Source organism: Phalaenopsis equestris, unplaced genomic scaffold (genome assembly GCF_001263595.1).
Source record: "Phalaenopsis equestris unplaced genomic scaffold, ASM126359v1 Scaffold000204, whole genome shotgun sequence".
NCBI classification, from domain to species: domain Eukaryota; kingdom Viridiplantae; phylum Streptophyta; class Magnoliopsida; order Asparagales; family Orchidaceae; genus Phalaenopsis; species Phalaenopsis equestris.
Window position 1 is genome coordinate 648,354 of NW_018164646.1, and position 15,515 is coordinate 663,868.

At 35.6% G+C, this 15,515-nt stretch overlaps 1 protein-coding gene across 1 annotated transcript; it reads right to left on the reverse strand.

Moving 5' to 3' along the window:
• Positions 1-11,577: 11,577 nt before the first annotated feature.
• On the reverse strand, positions 11,578-15,285 carry LOC110023021 (NAC domain-containing protein 14-like). The gene is made up of 7 exons (XM_020722227.1): positions 14,814-15,285; positions 14,431-14,710; positions 13,574-13,858; positions 13,050-13,418; positions 12,424-12,927; positions 12,257-12,335; positions 11,578-12,181 (listed from the first exon to the last, which is right to left on the reverse strand). Exons 1-7 carry the CDS (start codon positions 14,975-14,977, stop codon positions 11,931-11,933), a joined length of 1,932 nt encoding a protein of 643 aa, XP_020577886.1. The 5' UTR covers positions 14,978-15,285; the 3' UTR covers positions 11,578-11,930.
• Positions 15,286-15,515: the final 230 nt, after the last annotated feature.

The following is a 15,515-nucleotide window of genomic DNA, read 5'->3' on the forward strand; positions in this document are numbered from 1 at the left end:
TTTGATGTATGAAATCATAGTTCAGTTCTTTTCTTGGCTCCAAATGAAGAGTTATTTGGATTTCAGTTATTGACTCAGTTTGCAAAAAAAAAACACTAAAAAAAAAAAATTGAATTATTTGTGATTAAATTAAACACTAAAAAAAAAAAAAATTGAATTATTTGTGATTAAATTAAATCTATCAACCAATCAATTCTACTTGATTCAATGTATGCATCTTCATTAGGATTTCAAAATTTGGTTGAACTATAACTGAAATGAATAAAGAGAATTATAATTTGATTTAACTTGGCTTGGTTTTACATCCTATTTAGTCGGTTTGGTTTTGCCAATTATTTGTTTTGGTTTCATTGGTTTAATAAACTTTAAACAGATCTAATGAACCAACACATTGCACACCACAAAAAATATCCTGATTTAGACCTTGGAGCCTATCCGAAGAACACCAACCACAGTTACTCGCTTGCCATGATGATATTTATTATCCTAATATACCTATTCCAATCCCTACATCCGTGCTAGAATGGCTTAAAGAGATCTTACAGGTTGTGCAGAGGGCTAAGGGGCAATTGGATTGGATGATATGACAATGGCCAGGTGAGGAGCACCATACCATACTCATATGAAGACAATGATGATGATGACAATGATTCCAATGCTTTTTAACTCAAATTCTTCTGATTGTAACAAGTTAGTATTCACATTCTTAATAAGGTACCACCCATTTTGCTACGCCAAAAGGGAGAACGTTGTGTTAGAGAACGTGGTGTGACGGTATCAATATAATCAGCACATTATATGTTCATCTGAGTGATTTAACTGTTTTCATTTGTTTTCATTTTCAGGTTTTACCTACTCTTACTTTACTGCCTTTACTTATGTCCCTACTGTGCAAACATGTGTTGAATTTGTTTTACATAATAAAATTCTTAAGCATATTTATCACAATCAAAATGAGCAAGATTATTAATACAGTAAACCATAATTTGCTCTGGATCATGATAATAAAAAATAAGCTAAAAATGTGATCTGTTGGTTTTTTTTGATATGTGGAGTACAACAAATCATAGGACTCAGAGTCCCTAGCACAAAATCAGCATATGAAGATGAGTGGCATACAAACTAGAAGCCTCTTTGAACTCTTCTTTGTGCATACTGTTGGTTATAAAGGTTTTAAAACAAGCTTACCCATTGCTGTTCACGCAATATAACCTTTAGCCAGTCGTAAGAGGGGAATGCATCCAAGGGGATTACTGTAAGGAAGATTTACATACATACCACTCAATTGCCTCCTTTATTTACATGAATAGCACCTAAAGTTAAATCTTATATTGCCACAAGATGTTACAATTCATGCCAAACGATTCCTAAGCATTTACATGTCTTAAACCTGAACTTTACTTTTGCATTTATACAACCCAACATTCCAACTGTTTTGGAGCATAATTAAGTGTTGTTTGGGGCTTGTAAAATTGTTGTTTGGAGCTCAATAATGTGTTGTTTTGGAAGTTTTAAAACACTGATTTGGGGCATTTTTGTGGGTTGATTTTGCGGGCTAATTTTGGCATGATTTTGACATCGTTTAGGCACCATTTTGGCACTGTTTCGGGGCTGATTTTGAGAGTTTTGCCTACTATTTTGAGGCTGATTTTGATAGCTCTATTTATTGTTTTGGGGGCTGGATTTTGATAGCTTTATTTACTTTTTTTTTGGTTGATTTTGATAGTTCTATTTACTGTTTTTGTGCTGGATTTGGGGAGCTTTATTTATTGTTTCGGGTTTCACTTGATTATCATTTAAACGCTTTTAGGTTGATTCACTTACTATTTCCCCATTGGATTTGTTAGTTTTGGAAGTGGGTCAACCTTCTCTTTTCATTTATTTTGTTACTTTTGTTAAATGGTTAAGTCAAAAAAATGAGAGTTTCTAATTTAATCATGTGGAAGACACTTAAAAATATTTGAGGATTAGTTGGAAAACACTTAATTGAAGGTAGAACACCTTAAACTACTGCAAACACAAGTTAGAAGTGTAGGTTTCCTAGATTTTAGGAGCACACCCTAGGTGAGAGTCCATCCACCTAATTCTCAGTATAGACTTCCTAGATTTTAGAAGCAGACCCTAAGTGAGCGTTCATCCACCTAATTTTTGAATAAATAACAAAACTTGACACTTGACCCTGATTCACAAACTGATTAAGATGTCAGACATGAAAATACACTGAGACGTAGTTCATGTTTCCTTAATTAAATCAACAGTGAAATTCCCACAATGACTTAACCTACAATGAAACTCAGTGCACCGGGATTTGAGTTTGAATATTACACTCAAAACCTCCTGACAATTGGGAAAATTTCTTAACGCCACATGGCGAGGGCGATGACGACGTTGTTTATGTATGCTTAAACGAGGGATACGAAGTGAGATTATTAGAATAGTATCTCCTACCTCAAGAATCTTCAATAATGGAGAGGAAATGATCCATGATACTATTCGTCGATTCTTGGTGGGATCGTTGCCCCGGTCACTCTTAGGTTGTCAGTAGTTCTAGCATGATTAGAGTGACTAGCCTGTGGACTATACGACTTTACAAAATATTTACAAAAATAAAAATAAAAATTTCTTTTGCATGTTAAAAAGAACTCTACATAAAAAATACTTGAACAACTTTTGCATGAAAGTCTTTTAATGAAAATTTATAAAGTTCCACGGCTAGTCACTTGGATTAAGGTTAAGGACTGTCTTCTGTAGATTGTCGGACTGGTAACTCTTGTTCAAGATCGGGAAGCACACAGTCCAGCTCTGAGCCCCCCGCTTTTACCAATTTCTTACACCAGTCCTGATCTTTCATATGTGGCTAAGGGTTTCTTTTGCTCATAATTTTTACGACTCATTTTTCCGACTATTCGTGCTGGGTTTTCTCACCTTGTTTATTTTTCTTGCGAGTTTATTTAAATCTGTCGCAAGTCATACTACACTCGCAATATTAATCACACAATAGCAGTAGATGTTCAGGTACGCTTTTACATTTTATCTACAGCATTTTACTTTACCGCATTTTACTTCTCAAAGTACCTTTTTATTTATTTGCAATTTGTTTATTCTGCATGCAAAACCAAAATCGAAACAAAACAAAACCAAACATTGACATCAAAACTGTGAAGCATAAATCACCAATCTCAAACACTTAAACCCTGGAGCTATCGCGTCGATAAGGAATTTGGAGCAACTTCATGAGCAGCGCGACAAAGAGTTTGGAGCGGACTACAGGTGGAGGTGGTCGTCATTCTACAACAGTAAAACAAGTCTACACCAGCTAAACTCTCTTCTTGGTCTAAATAACAACTCATAGGACTTCGAGGTAGCTCGCCCAGCACAACGTAAATCCTCATACCCTCTTTAGGCACATGTTCAACAATATTGCGCAGTGTAAGTCCTAATTCGCTTTAGGTTCTGAGGTTGTTGTTCGTTACGACGTAAACTCTCTTATCTCTGCGGGCTATTTGCATAATTAGATATTATCCAAATGTAAGTCCCAAATAATAAAATTGGCAGGATTAAACACCTAAATAATATCGTCCCCAAAACTCAACCACAAATTAGAATAGTTTGGGAAGTCATTGATGTTTCTCCTCAGGATCTATGACATCCCCTACCTTTCCTTCTTTTGGCTCCAAAAAATATTTGTTCCTATTTGAGTCGCTTCCACTTGTCTTTCAACGTCCTACCGTGAAAACCTAAACTTTGAAGTCTTGAAGACTAATACCTCTTATCATTATCGAGAATTTTCTCAAGTGACCCCAGTCATTTAAGATATAATTAACTATAGGGGTTTGTCTCTATAGGGAATTTGGAACTCAGGTAAAATAAACCCTATTTAATCTTCGTATTAAATAGGGGAACTTGAAGTTCGCAGACCAAACGAATGTCACAAATCTCTTAGTCCCACGTACGCTTTTACATTTTATCTACAGTATTTTACTTTACCGCATTTTACTTCTCAAAGTACCCTTTATTTACTTGCAATTTGTTTATTCTGCATGCAAAACCAAAATCGAAACAAAACAAAACCAAACATAGACATCAAAACTGTGAAGCATAAATCACCAATCTCAAACACTTAAACTCTGGAGTTATCGCGTCGATAAGGAATTTGGAGCAACTTAATGAGCAGCGCGACAAAGAGTTTGGAGCGGACTATAGGTGGAGGTGGTCGTCATTCTACAACAGTAAAACAAGTCTACACCAGCTAAACTCTCTTCTTGGTCTAAATAACAACTCATAGGACTTCGAGGTAGCTCGCCCAGCACAACGTAAATCCTCATACCCTCTTTAGGCACATGTTCAACAATATTGCGCAGTGTAAGTCCTAATTCGCTTTAGGTTCTGAGGTTGTTGTTCGTTATGACGGAAAATCTCTGTTGTTCGTTACGACGTAAACTCTCTTATCTCTGCGGGCTATTTGCATAATTAGATATTATCCAAATGTAAGTCCCAAATAATAAAATTGGCAGGATTAAACACCTAAATAATATCGTCTCCAAAACTCAACCACAAATTAGAATAGTTTGGGAAGTCATTGATGTTTCTCCTCAGGATCTATGACATCCCCTACCTTTCCTTCTTTTGGCTCCAGAAAATATTTGTTCCTATTTGAGTCGCTTCCACTTGTCTTTCCACGTCCTACCGTGAAAACCTAAACTTTGAAGTCTTGAAGACTAGTACCTCTTATCATTATCGAGAATTTTCTCAAGTGACCCCAGTCATTTGAGATATAATTAACTATAGGGGTTTGTCTCTATAGGGAATTTGGAACTCAGGTAAAATAAACCCTATTTAATCTTCGTATTAAATAGGGGAACTTGTCGGTCACACATAAAAAGTTCGCAGACCAAACGGATGTCACAAATCTCTTAGTTTGCAGTATTGGGTCTATCACCGAGGTATACACTTATCTTTCGGGAGGGTGTAGTATTCGCGGTATCGGACACGATTATACAAACTATTGGACGAATGAGATCTATTTGGTCTCATTTTTTTCAAAAATTAAAACATACTACTTTCAAAACTCAAACTATATACCTCTTATATTAAATTAAATTTCAAAATTATTTTCATATTTTCAAATCATCAAAAAGTTGACCGACAGAAGACAGTTATAAAATAAGAATATTTTACATTTCATATTAAAGAATGAGATATCAAAAATGACCAAACAAAACAATGGATTAAAATATATATTTTTTTTCTACATGAATAAGGCAAAACTTTTCAAGCAAACTATTGTTTTAAAATATTAGACAATGTTCATACAAATAAACAGAATTGATTTTTCATAAATGAGCAGTAAATATGTTTAAATTAAAATTTTAAAAAATGACTCTATTTAGAGGCATCAGTTAAAGGTTATGGGTCACCAAAATCGGCTGAGTTATTTTGTGTTCTTGGGAGTGCTCCATTTCAATATAAAACTTCTGGTCCATGAATACTAAGAATAATCAAACCTTCACAAACCCGTTTATGGGCCACTGTTAAACTTGTCGAGCATTTGCAAAAGTAAATATGAAAATGCTTACTTTTACAAACTTAACCTATTGTGATGATTTAATTGGTGTAAATCAAGCCATCTAACAGGAAAAAAACCATGGATTTTAGTACTAATTCAAAACATTAACTTATAAGAAAGAATATAAATGCTTATTAGTTTATCAAAACCCTACAGCAAGATCTATCTCAACCCTAGCCACCAAAATCTCTTCGCAGCCATATCATGGAAAATGTTGAAGAAAACAAAAAACTAGCCACGCCATTGTGATCCATCATCAATCTTCTAACTCATTATGCTCATAATCTTCACACAATCTCTGACCTAAGGTAAGATTGTTTTAACTGACATTTTTATTTGTCCTCCAATATTGCATTAGTTTTGGCCAAGTGATTTCTGCATGAAGGCATAAAAGTGGTACCATTGCCCACAAATAATGTTAAAGGTATGATTGCCCTAAAGAAGAAGAGGGGTAAAGTCTTCTCCACTTGCATGGGGCTAACAAGTATTAACTGCGTTTTATCTTGAAAGAATTCTAGGTAGCAATTTTCCCTAATCTTCTTACCTTCTAAATGCTAACTAATCGTAAATCCAGAATACTTGACAATCTCTGTATAAGAACTTCAAAATATTTGACTCTAACTAAACATAAGAAACTTTTCTTGTTCAAAACTAGTTCATAAATATATCATTACACTAGAATTATGCTAGGGAAAATAAACTAAAATGAAGCCAAATACAAGGCACCAATGATGACACTCATTTTAACAAATAAATTTAAGTTGTAATTACCTGGGCATTGAATATTTTCATGCCAATATTATTTTCATTTACCTGATATGAGATTAAACAAATACCATCAAGATCATTCATAATCTCCTCCATATAAAAGCACTACATATCAATAACCACTCACTCTCAAATAGAAAATTTTTAAGGCTATCAAATATCCTGCATCAATAGCCCTCTCAATAATGTGAAGCTTCCATGGGAGATAATCACTTTAAATCTTGCTCAATTATGATAGAAACAACTCAAACTTATAAGAGGTATAATACATGATCCTATAAGCAACAACACTCAAAATATTTATGTAGAATTATGCAGAAACAACTCCTTTATTTTTTCATTAAACATATAACATTTATATATATACAGCTCAGACTAATCCTTATACAATTAGAGTGGAATTCAAATATGATAAAAGGAAGAAAAAAAAAACATAACAAAGGATAATTAAGGGAGAATAATTTCTCCACCTCAAATATAACAACGGATCAACGGTTTCCTAAACTGTGGGTGGGGTCCACGGTTATTTGCATATCAACGCCCCCCACCCCCCGCAAGTTGGGTTGCATATGTCATACATCCCAAAATTGTTCATGAGATCACTAAAATGGTGCCGAGGAAAAGCCTTGAACAACAATCTGATGCCGAGTTGAAATATAGAATAGTTGAACAACATCTCCATTGACCTTTTCGTAGATAAAGCGCCTGTCAATCTCTATATGTTTGGTTCGATCATGGTGGAATAGATTCCTTGAAATATTGATGGTTGAATGACTATCATTGAAAATCTCTTAACAGTATTTTTGTTCTCCATGTGAAGTCCCACTATTAATTTTCTTTAGCCACATTCCTACACAAATTCATAGGGCAAGGACACGATACTCTAATTATGCACTACTTCTTACCACCATTGCTTGCCATTTTGCAAGCAAGAATAGATAATGCATCTTTGATTGAATTTGACACCTGCAAATTATCCTAGTTCTGAACAAAAGATTTGTAAGAGCATGATAATTTTCCATATCACAAATTCTTTACCAAGTGTTTTGTCCACTCTTATGTTCCTTCTTCCTCTTGGTGCTCATGATGTGTTGCCCCAACCTCTACGTGAATGCTTGTGGTGTATAAGTTGATTTTGATGATTCGCATTCCAGATTTTCCATTTTATCCCTTACAAACTCACTAGATTTTTTCTTTCTAGTATATATGCATAGTTCTTAGTTTTTGGTGGGAGTTGTGGGACAATTTAGTAGAGAAGTAGGTTCATAATCATGTTGATTTGTGATAATGGGGATAAGACTAAGTTCATCAAGGATATAAGAGAAGTGAGCTTGAGATTCATGAATGATACCCCAAATCTGATATTCTCTCCAACTCTCCCACTGAATGTTAGATTTGGTGTAATATGATTGGTTTTCAAAGAAGACGCCATCCATGGGGTTGTAGAATTTGTGTTACAGGAGAGTAACATTTATATCTTTTTAGTTTGAAGAATATCCCACAAATATACATTTGGTTGACCTCGAATCAAGTTTGGTAGATTTGATTGATGTAGAAAAACAAAAGTCATGCAACCAAAAATTTTTAGTGATAGGTTAGAGGTGAATGATTTAACGTGGGGGTAATATTTTATGAAAAGTGTTGAGAGGATTGTTAAAATTTAACATTATGTTAGACATCCTATTTATGAGATATGTGAGTATGAGAATTTCATCCCCCATAAGTTTTTGGGTTTAATATTAGAGATTAGAATTGAACGAGTCACTTTAAGGAGATGTCTGTTCTATCTCCCAACCGCACCATTTTGTTGGAGTGTGTCAACATGAGCTTAGACTTTCTTAAAATTTAATATTACGTTAGACATCCTATTTATGAGATAAGTGAGTATGAGAATTTCATCCCCCATAAGTGTTTGGGTTAATTATTAGAGATTAGAACTGAACGAGTCACTTTAAGGAGATGTTTGTTCTATCTCCCAGCCGAACCATTTTGTTGGAGTGTGTCAACATGAGCTTATATGAATGATATCATTTTTAGAAAGAGAAGGGCCGAGAGTGGAGTTGTAGTAGTGTTTTGCATTATCGATTTTGAGAATCTGAATTTTTCTCTGAAATTGGGTGAGAATCATGTTGTGGAAGGTTTTAATATGCTGATAATTTTACATTTTTCTTTTATGAGAAAGTTCCAAATGCTTATGATGTGATCATCAATAAATGTGATAAACCACCTAGTCCCATTTATATTTTTTTTATATTTGAGGGCCTCATATATTACTATAAACCATGGAGAAATGATGTGTTGGTTTGTATTTTAGGCTTCAGGACACTTGTCGAGTATGTTTAGCAAGTTGATATGTTTAATACTAATAAGAACTAGGCTTTTTGTTGATAAATAAATGAGAATATAATTTTTCAAGATGATAAAAATTAAGACACCCAAGGCGAAAAATTCATAAAATAACTTAATACTCATGAGAAACAAGCTCAGATATAAGACCTGAATTAAATAATTGAGAATGGTGAAATGGCCCTTTTGCGGTGGAAATCCTAGTGAGCAGATAGTTCATATGCATGTCAGCACTACCAATTATTTTCTCTGAGCCAATCACCTAAAATTCACACAAATTATGGTAAATTTTAGTAACATAATTCATGTCACGAGTAAGTTTATCAATAGACGGTAACTTACAGTTAAGTTTATAAACATAAATTGCAAATTAAAGGCTCGAATCCTTTTTGAGTTTCACACTTTCTCTTCCTTTCACATATGAGAGATATTCATCCATGGTTCTAACTACAGCATGGTATTTGCAAGAATGAAAAGATTGAAAAATAGTGATATCACCTATCATATGATCAGTTGTTGTAGAATCCACTATTCGAAGCTAATTATTTTTGTTGAGAGAAACAAGAGCAAATGGAAGATTATCTTGATGTGCTAGAGGGTTGGTAGAAAGTTCAAAATATTGTCTCAAAAATCTTTGAAGAGCTTCAAGTTGTTCCTTGTGAAATGGACAATGTATATGAGGCTTGTCTTCCTTTGATGTTATGTTCGCTTGATTTTACCGGATCACGTTTGATTTTCTTTGGCTTCCAATATACAGTCTTTCCATAAATTTTCTAATACTTCTCCTTCAAATACATGGTATTTGCATGGTTCTAACTATAGCATGGTATAGCATGGTATTTGCATGTTATTTTCTTTGGCTTCCAATCTACAGGCTTTCCATAAATTTTCTAATACTTCTCCTTCAAATAACAAAGGCTCTTGCAATGTTCACACCAAGGTCTGTTCCTCTTTAATTTATTTTGGTGAAATAATTTGTGGGTGTATAAAGTCGAGTTGCCACTATTTGATATGGTGGGATTGCCTATTATCATGAGTTTCTTTCTGCTCTCTTCCCTTTATACTTCAGTAAAGGCTTCACGAATTGATGAAAGAGGTTTGGTTCCCATAGTTCTTCCTTTGATTTCATCCAATTCTTTGTCGAGTCCTAGAAGGAACTTAATGATTCTCTTTTTTTCAATAATTGTTTTATAAAGAGCAGAGTCTTGTGAGCACCTCCATATGTATGTTTCATAAATATCTAGTTGGAGTCAATATTTGGAGAGAGCGCTGAAGTATTGAGTAACATTCAACTCACCCTGCCGCAGGCCTTGTAATCTTATTTCAATATCAAACAACTCGGAGGTGTTGTCAATATTTGAATAAGTTTCTCTTGTTGCATCCAATATTTCTTTTCATTTTGTACAAAAGAAAGTTTTCTCCAATTTTTATTGTCAAGAAGTTGACAAGTCATGACATGATTATGTAATTTTCAATCTTCCATGTCTAATATTTAAGATCATTGATTTATGGTGCAGGATTTTCTCAGTGAAATGATCATATTTTCCTGTACCACAGATATACATTACACAAATTTAGGCCAATAGAGAAAATTATTGTCATGTAGTTTATAATTGGTGATGCAAAAAGAAAATTCAAAAGTAGAAAAACCAAACATGCTAGGTTCAAGTTCAAAAGTAACTTCTGAAAAGGAATAAGTAGCTTCCATGTCATATTTGTTCGCCATGATGAGGCAGGGAGAAATTGTTCGTCGGCATACACAATTTCTACCAAAGAGAAAAATTGTATCGCCAACACAGGATTTCCACATGAGCTAGAAACTATCTGTCACTGACAAAAGATTTTCCACTACAGAGAGGAACTATTAGTTGCAACATAGGAATTTTGCTAAGTATTGTGGAGACGAGACCAAGTACTTGTAGGAGAAGGCGGTGAGGAGAGCTGCTATAGGGACAACAGGAGAAGTGTTCCATTATTTAGAGAGAGAGCCGATCGACAAAATGTCCCAGATAATCGTGGTATCCAGATGATTGATTTTGGGATAAGGAAGGCCACACAATAAGAAGAAGTCGATCGACGGAGACGATCAATCCAGACGCACTAGCTGATCGACACAGTGCTTCGAATTATCAATCGACACAAGCAAACTGGATGAAGGTCAGATGATAATTCAGAGTTGAAGATTCGATGTCGACGAGCAATCTGGTGCACGAGAACGAAACAGAGACCTACCAGGATCACATAGGATGATGATTTCCGTGTGGTAGGAAGACCCAGACACAATCTGGCAGCCTGGATGGCGGCATGAAGGCGTCTGCAGGGTTTCGATTGTAGTGAGAGATTAAGCCGAGTTAAGAGAGAGCTAAGATTTCTTCTCTCTCTGATACCATGTAGATTTCATGAGGGAAAACTCTCTTATTTTTCTTCTCTCTCTGATACCAATGTAGATTTCATGAGGGAAAACTCTCTTATTTTTCATTATGTAATAATTTTATATATATAGCTCAAACTAATCCTCATAAAATAAGAGAAAAATTCAAATAACATGATAAAAGGAAAAAAAATAAAACATAATAAAAAATAATTAACGGAGAATAATTTCTCCCACTCAAATGTAACAACAGATCCATGGTTTCCTAATCCGCAGTTAGGCCTATGTGGTCCACGGTTATTTGCATATCAACAGTTTATGATAAATTTTTTAACCAACATGAGATTACACCCAAAACTGTCATATATCTTAACAACTTCAGCTCATATGGCTTCAATAGCATGTCCTCATCATATATCCAAAAGCACCAAACATACACTAAGCAATATATAAGAAACACAAAATAGCAAGGAAGAAATGATAATACAACAAAAATTTTCAACTATTTATAACATAATACAAAATTTTACAGTTTAATAAAAAGCATACATTACATAGGAAGGAAGTTGTTATTCTGTCATAAATACACATATAAAGTTGAAAACAGTGATGAAAAAAGGACATTGGTACTCTAGTAACTCACAAAAGAGCACTGGGCCTCAAAGAGCACAAACAAAAACACCAAGATTCCATCAAACTGTTCAGAAGTTGATGCTTCATATTCTAAATTAAGGCAGCACAACCATCAAAAATGGAAAATGGCAGACTCCTTCAAAGTGGTAGCTCTACCCTTGATCAACTTTAGGAATCCAGAACTCAAAAGTTTAAATAGTCCAGCAAAATGTACTCATAAACACTGAGTCACCGGTTGTTATTTATTTACAGGAAAAAGCCACCAAGGGAAGTTGAATAACTCCGGTTCATATCTTTGTATCGAAAGCTAAAGAACCAACCGATTCCGATGCACAAAACACAAAGCATGACTGGAATGACCACAGTTACTCTACCAAAATAAAATGAAGCAGTTTTAGATGCCCCATGTAGAGGAGGGACTTCTGGCTTAACGCAAAGATCATCCGGATCTGTGGGAGATGCAGCATCTTCTGCATCAAAAGAGGGAGCAGTTTCATCTGCAAGGCATGGAAGTTGAGTTAGTGAGGGAGAAAGTAATAATTAGTTCATCCACAACAAAATTGCTATGTTACCATTATCAGCGGGACCAAAATGAGCCATTTCTGTAGCCCTATTTGAAGTTGGTGTTTCAAACTCTACATTTTTCCCAGACTGCAGATCAAAATTAAATTGTGAGGAATGGCATGATAGATGAAAGTTGCAGTTAAATGCCTGTTTAGATTGGAAAATAAAATCTCACCTCAGACATCTCAGCCTTCTCATCATGACCTCCATTAGCATTACTTGATTTGCCATTTGAAACCATAGCTGATCTTGAATGTAGTGAAGTTTGCAGCCGAATCCTTCTAAATGCATTACCATGAGCTTCCATGCCCTGACGTCCAATTTGGTTTGGATTTGCTGAAACCTGTGGCCTACGAGGCCTGATCTTTATCCCAATGCCAGGGGAATTGTCCACACCAGAAGGATCAGGCTCATTTTTAAACGGATCATGAGAAAGAGCAGTGAGACCAGATAGATTGTTTGATGCAGCACTGCTCTCAAGCATGTAATTTCCTTTAAAGCATTCGGATTGAAATTCACGTGAAACAACGTTCTCCAAAAAGTGAAAATCAACACTTCTCATGGAAAAATCAGATTGAGCAACCAATTCAATGTCTGAGTTATGTGTAGGAGGCACAAGATAACTTGATTGGCTCACTAGCCCATGCAATTGGGAAGAAGGTAAGAAAGCAGGGTCTTCCTGAGGAAGATAAGCATAAAAAAAATGCTAGAAATTAAAGTCAGGTGTGAAGATAAAACAAGATTTAGCAAGAAAAAAATAATAATTCAAACCACAGAATTAAGTTCACTTGAAAACCATACCAGTGGCAGTAAAGCATCAATATCTACAGTATCCTCAATTAAACTGTCAATACCAAGTGTGCTCTCCGAGGGAGATTCACGTTTAACATGGTAACCTTGAGAAGCTGGCACAACTTCTGTAGCATTTTCCAGTAATTTGTTAAGTTCAGGTGGACTTTCCTCCAGAGTATTAACAAGGATGGAATCTATGAATTTAGCAACAAAGTCACTGTCACCGTCTTCATCCATTGAGGGTACACCAATCCCGCTATCATCAAAATGCAGGTTATCCATAAGGTAATCAGAAGGGGAATTCCAACAAAATTCCTCAACACCAAGCTGCTCATATCCAGGATTTAAGTTGCATAAGTCGCTTGAAAGAAGGTCCTCCTGAATTTAAAATTAGAAAAACAAAAAAAAAACTTCATAAAAAATAAACAAAAATGATAAAAATTAAGCAAGCAATGCAAGATTGAGGATGAAAAATAAAATGAATGGTAAATTCTACCAATTACTGATTAAAAACCAAAAGTAGATTTGCTCACCTCCTTGCCATCCATATCTATGCCTCTAGCTCCAATATCTGCACTGATATCACTATAGTTATATGTTTCCTCAGTTGTTTCAACCAAATTGGTGGGCAAACTAATTTGATGCAGTGGTGTCGTGAATTCATCCAAAGAATCATCACCCTGCACCATATCATATGGAGAGGACTTGGTTGGAGCAGGAGAAAGGCCGCCGCTTTCCATTTCTTCAGCATTGGAAGTTGTTAGGCTCTTCTCTTCAGGCTCCGGCTTCTTAAACAAGCGACAAAGAACAAAATGACCCTGTAAAACACGAACATTTTCAGGAACTGCAAAGTTTTTTTGCATGTAAAATTGATATATAGTATAGAAAAAATGCATGTCATGATCTCTTTTGGTGACCCTCAAAGAAAAGGTAGTACGAAAAAAAGTCAGGAGGGAAGATATAAGCAGTCTAATTGACATGAGGCAACCTTGTTATTTCTCTATCATTTATACATCATGCAAATGGGAACATAATCATTGCAGATTGCTAAATATAAAAATATGAGCAAGCTATTTATTAGAACAATCACAAAGACATTTGATACAGAAAGTAAAGTGATAATTCAGCATATTAATGGGGAAAAAACTCTGCGTTACAGTGGGGCAAGAAAATGAATCAACAATTTGGGGAAAAAGATGATCAGAACAAAACCACCAGAACTCTTTCCTGCACGAAATTTCCCAGCAAATTCAGAGGCAACAATTGCTTCTAAAGTTAAATCCACAGCAAAATAAAGCTAGGAAACATCAAATCAAAGCCAATTCAAATATCTCATCGAACTGGGAGCATGAACAAATACGAGGAAACTTGAGAAAAAAACAGCACGTACCCAATCGAAATCCGGCTCCACAGTGCGATACTCGTGCATAATCCATCCGGTGCGCTGGCCACTTGGGGCGCGGCCACGGTAGAAAACAAGGGTCTTCTTCATTCCTATGGTGATAGGCGACTGCGCACGCGTTTTAATACTTCGGTCCTTCCCCGTGGCCTTCCAGTAGCCGGCCTCCGTGGCCCGATTCGCCCTCCGGCCGTTCCGGTATTTGCGATCCTTTGGAGCAAAGAAAAACCATTCAGGATCCTCCGATTTTATCAGTGATTTTTCTGACCAACAACGAATACCACAACAATCAGCAAGCCGCAGTGTTGTTCTTGTTTATATATATATATTTATACATATATTTCCGGCATAGGGAGAGGGAAAGCGAAAGAGAAGGTTCGCACTTGCAGACATCAACCTCGGGGATGATAGCGCTATCAGCCTTGGTCCTACCGTTTATCTTACGCTTCAGGTAATGGTTTATGAGCTCCTCGTCGGTAGGACGAAAACGGAACCCTAAGGGCAGCAATTCGATTGGGAGAACATCACGCGTCGCCATAATCGGGCAGGTTGGACGAAATTCTGAACTGCGGGTGGTTCTTTTCTTCTATGATTCTCCAACAGAGACCAGTCTGAAAGGATCAATAGCGAGGAAAGAAGGCAAGGGAGAAGCCAGCTGATGATTTTGGTGAGAAAGCGAGAAGAACAGTTGAAGGGGATGCTACGAGGAAGGTTAGAGTGGACTCCATAAATGAAGACCTGTGGAAGCAGAAGCTGGAGATGGAGGACGCACGCTAAAGCGATCTAAACCGTCAGATTCTGATCAAACGGATGATTCTGCATCGTACATTTTTTGGAGATAAAATTGGGTCCAAAATCGTCTTCTGTTTTCATTTTCGACTCATTAGTGACGAGGCAAATCTTTTTTCTCCAAGGATCAAATTATAATAATATTTTTTGAAATAATTACATTATAATATATCACATAATTCTTTTATAGATTTATATCAACACCTAAACTTTAGTTTTACATTTATATTTGTATTAATTACATACATATCACATAATTCTTTTATAGATTTATATCCACACCTAAA

Coding starts and splice junctions, on each gene's coding strand:
- LOC110023021 (XM_020722227.1), bottom strand. CDS start 14,977: ATGGCGACGCGTGATGTTCTCCCAATCGAATTGCTGCCCTTAGGGTTC. Junction 14,711..14,813: donor GATGTCTGCAAGTGCGAACC/TTCTCTTTCGCT, acceptor TGGTATTCGTTG/TTGGTCAGAAAAATCACTGA. Junction 13,419..13,573: donor TAGATATGGATGGCAAGGAG/GTGAGCAAATCT, acceptor TTTTAAATTCAG/GAGGACCTTCTTTCAAGCGA.